We start from the raw sequence: 10,581 nt of genomic DNA, 5'->3' as shown, positions 1-10,581 counted from the left end.
TTCCAGCATTTCATAACCTATATTCAAACAAATTTAACGCTGAATGTTAAAGTATATAGCTAGTATGCAGAAAATGACTCCTAGTTTTACTTTTTCGTTATATTATTAAGACGGAACATAAATTATTATATATTTAGCTATAGGCACAAATACATCAAATAATCTTTACTTAATAGTTAATTATCCTTTGACTTGAATGGTATGCATGTTTAACGTTGATTTATGAAAAAAAATTAAAAACTTCAAAGCATTCATTATCTGACTAAACTGTTCTGGCGTTCTGCAAAATAAAATATAGTACTTATAATCTCGTTTTATACCCTTAAGACTGATATTCCAACAGATGATTGATTGGTTTATTGTACACATAGATAGGTACATACATTTATAAAGTGGACGCCCAAAAAATGGTATTATTTGTTATTAAATATACGACCAACTAGGATGACGGCAACCAAGCCGCTAATATATATACCTGGGTACATAAAAGTAATTTTTATAGATGGAAAAGTTACACACAAGAGAACGATACATTCATTTTCGTAGATTCTATTTGTATACAGGTTTTATTACTCCTTCAGACATGACATTTCTACTAAATCTTCGGAACCATATAAAATTCTAGACGTTCAAATCATCGGACATGTTGACAGCGACATTCTATATAATATTATCACGGGCTCTAGAACCCGTCATGTTTCAATAATATAAAACGACATTATAGTGAGTACGATGTACTGTTGCTTTTGCGTCGTGCGGCATCGGCGAGGCGCGTCAAGACTCGCGCGCGCAAATCGAGGCGCGCGTGACGTAATGCTCATCGGTGAACTACCACGGCCGTGACGTCAGCGTGCCGTACGCCCGCGGACCGACGAAAAACACAGCCGCCGCGCGTTTCGTTTACGGAGTTGTTGCCTTGGGTTTTCCGCCTACGGACACCATCGGCGGCGACTCTGAGCGGCGGTGGCAGCGGCGGCGGCGGCACCGTTCACCGGTCGCGCCGTATAGGCAACGGCCGGCCGGTCGGTCGGCGGCCACACGCACAGCCGTCGCGGAGGACCGGCCGTCGCGTAAAAAGTCCTCGGCGCGCACACCCTATCCGAACGGCGACCAGAACGCCAACAGGTGCGGACGCGCGCGCACATGAAATTTGTACCTACGTAATAATATTAATATCGCGCGTATTTGTCATTATACCGCCGCTGCGGTTGTCCGCATGCACGCGCGCAACGCGACCATAATATTATAATAATATCATCTCGTCCGTCGCGTATTCCACGTGGACTGCAGTGCCGTCGTCGTCCATAGAACGTATACATACGCGTGTGTGTGTGCGTGTGTGTGTGTGCTCGAGCGTGTGTGCGTGCGCGTGTATTGAATCTTCTTCTTGCAGTATCCCCCTCCCACCTCACTCGTTCACTGCTGCAGACATAGACGCCGGGTCACGCACGCGCTCGTGGTTTTCCTGTCGATAATATTTGGTTTTCGGTTTTTCGAATTTTCTTTTACGTTCGTCATCGGGTCGATTGACGAGGTGCGTGCTCGTCGTCACCGTATGCGATATCATAATATTATAATTAATACGCAAACTAGGAGTATCGTTATAAACATAATATACAACTTATATATGCACTGCTTCTCATTAGACGATAGTACGCACGGTCTGTCCGATATACGCGACGCGGGTGCCCGATGGTCGGCGGTGTCGCCGTACGCAGCTGACGCTGGCCATGGTGGTCACCGCGGACGTGAGACGGCCAAGTTGCGCGGGCTATGAAAAAGAATGTTGGCGGCGACGGCGGAGGCGAACGCAAGTCCCTGCGGAACAGACGCCGGCGGGGGTTGGACGGTGACGGGCCGCTACCGTCCCCACGTGTGCCTCCACCACCGACCGTGGCCACGGCTACCGTCACCAGCGGAGCGCTGCACAGACTTCAGACGGTGCCGGCTGCATCCACATCTTCATCCGTGGCGGAAGCGGGGTCGGTGGTTGTGGCGGTTGACGGAAGGGATTCGGCTGCGACCGCGACCGCAGTTACAGACGATTGGCTATTCGCCGATTGGTTGGACGGTGGTGGAGGTGGAGGTGGCGGTGGAGGCGCAGTTGCAACAGGTAATTACAACCACTTTGGTATAATTCGCATTTACGACCATCACTAACATCCCTCAAAACTCGGACACTCCCTCTCCCTTCGTTTATAACGGTACCGAACCCTGAAATGTGCGTGCGATTCTGACGACGACGACGACGAATAAACTCGCGAAATATGACAATACGTACTACGTACACCGTTACGCACGCGACCACGACATAATAATAGTATAGTTAAATATAGGTACGCAATAATGTATGGAAGATAAAGTAACTTTTACTATTAAAAGGTATTATAAACACCTATAGGAACGCGAACAATAGTATAATATGCGTGCAGCATGTCAATCGATAGAAGATTGTTTTCCAGTGTATACTACGGATTCCCCTGCATAATATATTAAATCTGATTCCGAGTAAGATAAATCTATAACGAACCATATGAATATTATGTACATCCTAGAGTGTTTTAGACAATTATAGTACAATAAATAATACTACTGGACAGTGCACATTTACAGTTCACCGTTTATGGTAAATATGATTATTATATTTTATCAGAATGTCTCAGAAAACCATTGGTTAATTAATAATTACCTATACCTACATTAATGTCGGAAAATAAATTTAATATGATTATATTACTAGTAGGTACCTACATAAAAAAATTATCAAGATTTAAAAATCTTTTGAAATATTATTTTGTTAAAAATATGAAGTACATATGCTCTTATAATAGGAAAGTATATGTATTACTATGCTAACGTTAAGGACTATATTAACCATAAAATCCGTTACACTGTCAACTAAAGTCTAAAAGTCAATCGTTATGGGCGGTTATTAGCTCGAGGGACGTTTATCTCAGGCTGAGTATAGTGTGTACTGATTGATAGAAATTTCCATGTACAGATAACATCATGTACGCATTATATTATATATTTTACGTATATTCTTCCCTTCGGGGCTGTTGTATACATAAATACACCACAGGCGTGCGCACGAGCAAAACATAATTATAATTACTGGTATTTATAATTGATTATGGCATCGGTGAGTGTACTTCGATTTGTAAATAGCTTTAAAACCGCTGCCGGGTGTATTCGCGAGTTTGTTTTTTTTCCTTCACGTCAACCAGATGAGTCAGCTCTATTGGAAACTTGGTATTTTAGATTTTACGTATGTCCATTTCGACGAAACAAAACAAAAGAAGAAATAATAGCTTTTTTATAGATGACAAGTCTTACTCAGACTTTATCTAGGTAGGTATAGGTACTGATTAGTTTGTAGGTACACCACACTATCTCAAAGTCATCGGACAATATTCTACACCACTGTCACACTAGTTGTATAGGTAATTACTCATTTCTTCTCATCGAAAATGATTTGTCTGTGTAAATAAAACACAACTTAATCGATTAATTTTAGAATATACGCATCTCGTTTTATCAGAAAAGTTTCCTTGTATACATAACAACATAACCTATATTGTACAGTGTACACAATCAATACAATTGCAATGTATATATTTTTATGGCAGTAATATTATAATTTAGGTGCATAATTATAAGTATAGGTATAAATGTATAATACATTTGATAGAAGAATGTTGTGGCGATTATTTAAAATTCACATAATTGTTACTATAGAATATTGATTAAAATTTAAAGCATCATTGAAAAATAAAAATAGAAAGTTTGTTACTATATTAATTAACGTTTTTATGAGGTGTTTCGTTAATGTTACCACACTTGTAAACACGATTTTATGGGATTTACCGCATTAATTAACCTTTTATTCCCTATAGGGTTACACCCTATTGATGCAAATATTATACGAGTGGAAAATACGTAAATTGACGCCACAGCATAAGGCTTTACATAAATTTAAATAAGTGAGTAAATAACAGTTTCTCCATCCATTCAAGTGTATAAGACCTTTTTGATCAAACAAAACAATTAATATAATATTAATTATTCTTCATATTATTAATATTTGAATTATGTACGTAGATGTAGGCGCAATATTATGATAAAATCGATAAGTAGTCCAAAAATCCACTCAGAAAGTTAAGCACAAATAAAACAGGCCATCTCCTTTTACGTGTTTCAATTTTAAAATATTGAATAGCGGTAAAAATCTGTGCAAAAAAAATATCAACAATACCGTCAAATTGTGTACTTCAACAATATATTTTCCAAAGTTATAATTTTATACAGTGTAAGCAGATAAACGCGATAGAATTTAGTGTTTTATAATAATTATTATATAAATATTAAATACATTATTTCCTTACCAGTTGTGACACATTTCTAGGAAAAAATCGAAAATTAACCACATATACCTAGGTGCACAAATATTGTAAATATTTAAATAACGTTGTACAAAAGTTCTATTATATTTTTGACTGAGAACCTAAACATAATATTATCAATAGAATGGACGTTTTCTAGATGTATTATATGCATTATTCTATAATAATATAGAGAGGAACCCTACAGTTTTCGGAGGCCCTGAGTAAGGTTTTTAAAGTTAGAACAACATGTCGTTTTCGCAAAACGTTCATAAAATAAAAGAAAGAAACAGGTATGGCCGTGTATAGCTTTATATGGAATTGCGTTCAGAGGGCCAGTAAACCCAAGGTGTCCCGAGTGGGCGACATTATAATAATAATAATAATCGGAGGTGCACTGTAATAATCAGCTTACATACTCAATTTAATAGTATTTCCTAGTGTGGATAGTGGTTAATTAAAAACATAATGACGATCCGGTTCTAAGGGAGACGTTTACCTAAACAATTTTGTCAAGAAACAAGTGAAACGACCATTCAAATCTTAGTGGAAAATGCATCTTCATACGAAGAATCTTCTGGAAAAAAATATTATTACCTTGAAAAATAAATGAAAATTAGGTATCACAAAAACATTAAATACAAAAAATTATTATGAAACCAAATGATACGGCTGAGTACCTACTGTAAACGTTAAAATTTATCTACTATAACAGTAAAATATTTCAGTAAATAATTTTTTAACTTGAACAAATTGTTCTATTCGTGTATGCTGGAAATTAATATGAGTGATTACTTTGGTAAATTTAAAAAATATTATATATATCATATTAAAAAAAAATAATCAGTTAAATAGCAATTAAATTTTTGAATCCATATTTTTTGATATACCTATTAATATATAAACTGTGTTTACTTTTATCTCCTACTTGATTAATTACTTATATTTTAAATAAAGTTCCTACCTATATTGAAAATGTAATATATACATTAAACATATATAGTTCAAATCTCATTATAATTTCTACACGACCCCCCCCCCCCCAGTACCTCAGCTTGGTAAAACTTTAGAGCACCCAGTCAACTCGCGATATAACGAATTTCAAGGGACCTAAGAAAAAGTTCGGTGTATGGAAAGTTAGTTAGATCGAAATTCGTCGTATCAAGATCAAAAACCAACAAGGCTCGTTTTAACGATATTTAAAAAAAATTTTAAATTTAAATCAAAATACATACTCATTTTTATTAAATAATATTGACACAGGTACTCATATATTTGAATATAAATGCATACATATTTAGATAATTATAGTATAGTAAAAATTATTATATATGAGTCATTATATTGTAATAAGTATTTATTGTTTATTACGTATATTATATGTACATATTTATTTATTTTTTTAAATCAGTAATATTTTTTTTTGTTAGTATAGTCGCTTTTGCTTATCCATTCAATAGCGTTTTGTAAATTTAAAATGTTAAAAAATACACACACTGTCATCGATATCATATATCTGAAAAGAAGTTAAGTCGGGACTCGGGGCAGAGATCTGATTTTGCTTCCTTTAAGGTTACGAAGGGCTCTTCGGAATATTCTTCTTCGTCATTACTTTACATGAATTTTATCTTACCGCATGATTATCGCCGGAAAATCTCCGTAATAGCAAACTAATTATTTTTATTATATATTTTTCGTAGTCATTATACACTAGCAAACGTGTAGGTATCTAATATATTAATAACAATTATAAATTCATAATATCAAGCTCCAAAATTGTAAAATTCGTTACATCGCGAGAGCTTTGCCCAAAAAAACTTTGTTATATCGAAATGACCAAAATACATTTAATTTTTCGTTATACCACGAAATTTTCAAGGGAATGACAGTTTCATTCGTTATATCTCGAGATGACTGTGATGTTATATGATAAGTATTAATGTTGTTGTTATAGGAAAAAACATATAGAGGGGATAATTATATAAAATGTTTTTTTTCATTGAAAAATTAGGTACAATGTACACAATATAGTCGATACCACAGAACATGTAGTATATATATGAAAATGAAACAATAATTTATGAAATAATAACGACCATGTTAAAAATGTACGATTACAAGTTACAATCAACAGGAAGCTATCCAATCGGAATTTTCGATTTAACCGGAATTGGTGTAAAAACTATATAAATAAATTATAATATTATGTTTCACAAGCACGATGAGATTAATATGTTGTTGCGTGAGTTTATATTAATGTGAGTGATTTACTACAGCCAGAAATATAATTATTTTATAATTAAATTATATAAATTATATAAATTATATATATACTAACGCAGGTCGGTGAATGATTATGTAGTTCTTATACTAGTTAGATAGTTATAGATCTAAAGATAACGCCATTAAACTCATATAATATAATAATACCTATATACTTATACAGTATACTGGCCGAGTAATAGTATGTGAATCAAATATTTAATTATGAATGAGCCATCCTTGAAACATGTCATGAACGAAAGACGATCTACGAACAAAAGATATTCTAATAAATGATTAGTCAATTTATATATATATAACATACAAATTACATAAGTACCTATTCTTGACAGTAGGTATATCAACTAAAAAATAAGTAACCGATGGTAAACTGTATCGAAATTATGGGGTAAAATATGTGTCAATGACAGACATCTACATATTTGTAAGTTCAAACTCAAGTTCAAACCTAAATTACAGAATCAATATCATGAACAAATAACTTATATTATATTATTATCAGTACCACTAAGAATTTTGAAACTATTCGTTACCAACATCCGCAAACTACAATTCAAAGATTTTAACAACCAAGACTAACTATAAGTCACTAAAGAAGTTTTATTAGGGCTGAAACATATAATCTGTTGTAGGATTTTCCGATTAGAATAGCATACCTATATCGAGAACACCAATATTTATAAGTTATGAACTATAGTAGTTATATAGGTAAAAATATATCTAAGGATGTCTCAACTTTATCAATAATGCCACTGTGTTATTTCAACATATTTATTTACTGTACAAAAAAACATATTTTAAAATATTATTCAATAAACTATAGCTATTTAAAATTTAAAACACGTCTCGGTTGTTTGGCACAGATACCGACGCTGATTGATATTTATATTATTTAAATATCTATAGGTCTATAGAATTGTTATATAGGTAATTAATATTTTCAATGTATTATTATAATAAGTATACTAACTGTTTAATATTTATATAATATATCTAAGGCCGGTCACCGGAGCCACATACGAGTAGTCACAACTCGCAGCGCAGTGGTTCAAAACAGTTTATACGACGAGAAGGTATATTCACAATAGTGTTCATATCATTTCATTTCGGTTTATAATTTATATATTGACCGATCGGAACTATGTCGTACTAGCAATAATGCATATTTGCATATTTTACATAAAATTAAGTGTAGGTACTCAGATACCGAAAATATCAAAATGTTAAATCCAGAACCGATGTTTCGATAGCAGGTACTTAACTACCATACTAAGGTTTTTTTTCAGGCATTTATCGTTTGGAATTGTTATTTTATTTGTCGGGTCATGCATAAGTTTAAATTGAAACTGGTTAAAATCGGTTTGTTAACCGGCATGTTTTAACAGTTGTTAACGAAAAAAACCAATTAAATAATGAATACGGAAAAGAAAACTGATTATCGAACCGAACTCCGGAGAGTGGTCGAAAACGATTGACCCGATGACGACGTGATGGGGGGGGGGGGGGTGTATAACCCTTCAGGACACCGTTATGTGGTATAATAATATTATAGTCAATGGGCGCCCCACGCACGCCGCCATAAAATACTTTACGCGCCGTTTCGACCGTCGCCATCGCCACCGCCGACTAGAGTGGAAATCGGGAGGCGGTCGACCTTTGTTGGCCGTGACCGCGAAAACGGCGGCTGCGGTGTAGGCAAATGCCGATGCCGCCGCGCCGCCGCCGCCGCCACCCGGCAAGGCACGCGCCGCGGCACACGTTCGGCGTGACGTCACGGCCCATTCACGAGAAAACGGGCGCGCGTGCGCACACGGCCGACATAATAATACGATATACCTATATATAATAATAATATTATAAGGATGTGCGCACTGCCGGCGACGATCAAAAACCGCGAGGCCGACGACCGCCGCCGCCAATGTGGGTGCGCGCGCTGACGAACCGCAACTGTTCGTCTGTGAGTAATATGAGGGGTGTATTTCTACGACAGATAGCAAGCCAGGAATTTTTTAATGCTGGCTACTGTGACGCGTTTACCGTATATTGTGTTGAGGGGGAGGGGGTGGGGGCTTACGAGTTACGACCTAGCATATTCGCGTTATGCGTAAGTCGATCCATCATATTTTTTAATTAAACGAAAATGTTGCTGGGTCCGTAAAAAATAACAATAGTATTTTTTTGTCGATAAGATTATTCTAGCTTCCCTCAAGACCTCAAGCTTATCCAGACCGGCCCGGACGGACTATAGTCTATAGGTATATGTAGGTACACGCATTCTTCCAAATAGCTATTTCCTAGAATTCGATCGATTATGATGATTTTGAATAATATACCATTATTTAGTAAAAAATAAAAAACCGTATTTTTTGAACTTCTATAATAGGATGAACTAAAAGGCTGTACATTATAATATGTATATCAAAAAGTAAAACTCCCTTTTGTTTAAAACGTAACCATAAGACAATTTACAATAATGGTTACCACAAAGAAAGCCATATTGGAGTATACATTTTAGCCATCATTTATTCATATGGTGTAGAATATAGAGATAGTACCTACCAATAGATAGTATAATATATTATATTGTATTACTATTAGGTATAAGTATTTATAATATAAACAACCACGTTTATCAAAGAGCGGGTAGCTATATAATATGACGGTATATAATAATATGTTGCATAGGTAGGTTTAAACTTTAGAGAAAAAGAGTGTGCTACGAATTATTGTCGGCGGGCGAGTCAAAGTGCGTGAATGTTACGTCATAATGTCATATATATTATAAATTATATAATTGTGATCTGCGATATATCTACCTATTCGTGATAAATCGTCCGATGACGTAGGTTTATTCTCCCCCCCCCCCCCCTTGGCACCACCAATGTGCTGTCATAAATCCACGTGTATTTTTCACGTGTGTATATACTTCAGGCAAACACATTATGACACGAACACAATATGTGAAAAACATATTATTTGCTTTGAACGACATTTTGATATAATAAACTACAGTAGACGAAATGTGTACGAAAAAAAAAAACTAAACCTATACTTAACCTAATCTATATCATACATAATGCATTCAAAAAAGTTTCAGCCTTATAGGCCTTAACGAGTAATACTGACATGATCAATAGTATCCTCTAAACATTAATTTATTTATTTACCTACCTATATTTTTTTCCTAATTTTCTATATTTTTTATACTAAAACGATTTATACACAAATATTATTTTCTATTTTGCCATCTTATATATACAACTAAAATGGTTCGTAAACACTTATTACGTAAAATGTATATAATAATATAATAATAGTAATATAATGTATAGCATAGTATTTAATATTATGTAAGCTGTAAATGATCCATAACATTCATAACAATTAACAGAATAAAAATATTATGACGTATCTATTATTTATATGACTTTGAACTTACACCTAGTTATGGTTAGGCTCTGGTGTCTTTGATTAAAAATAGAGTTCATTATTATAATTATTTCTATTATGTATATGGTAATAAACTAATATCGACTATACTTTCCATAGCGGTCGCTAGTGTATAAGTTTAGACTCCGGGCGACCTGAGAGTGTACATCAATCAAACCTATATGGACCATGGCTATACTCCATTTATCTGTAGTCCATTTTGCTTTACTTTAGACCACCTACATTTAAGAGCTAACACTTTTTAGATAAGTATTTAAAAATATATCAACTGATTTTTATTTTTAAACAAAGAAAAAATGATTATTGGTCATAAAAATATGTATATTTTCTTCGTTTTTATGCAGATGATCATTTTTTTATGGTTTGGATTTTTTGCATTTGATTTTTCCCTTTGTGGAGGTGGTATTTGTTTTTTTTTGCCTATATCTAAATAAAATACTAAAAACTAAATAAAAAATTGATCTTT

At 34.5% G+C, this 10,581-nt stretch overlaps 1 protein-coding gene across 1 annotated transcript in view; it reads left to right on the top strand.

Annotated features, from left to right (window-relative positions):
- Nucleotides 1-1,059: 1,059 nt before the first annotated feature.
- LOC132940505 (alpha-protein kinase 1-like) overlaps nucleotides 1,060-10,581 on the top strand; it is a 28,565-nt gene continuing 19,043 nt past the window's right edge. The window contains exon 1 of the mRNA XM_061008157.1: nucleotides 1,060-2,113. Coding sequence (XP_060864140.1) covers nucleotides 1,774-2,113 — 340 coding nt within the window. The 5' untranslated portion in view covers nucleotides 1,060-1,773. The remainder of the gene's footprint in view (nucleotides 2,114-10,581) is intronic.

This window comes from Metopolophium dirhodum, chromosome 3 (genome assembly GCF_019925205.1).
Source record: "Metopolophium dirhodum isolate CAU chromosome 3, ASM1992520v1, whole genome shotgun sequence".
Classification (NCBI taxonomy): Eukaryota; Metazoa; Arthropoda; class Insecta; order Hemiptera; family Aphididae; genus Metopolophium; species Metopolophium dirhodum.
Note: the sequence above shows the minus strand (reverse complement) of the source record. Positions and strands in the feature narration are given on the sequence as shown.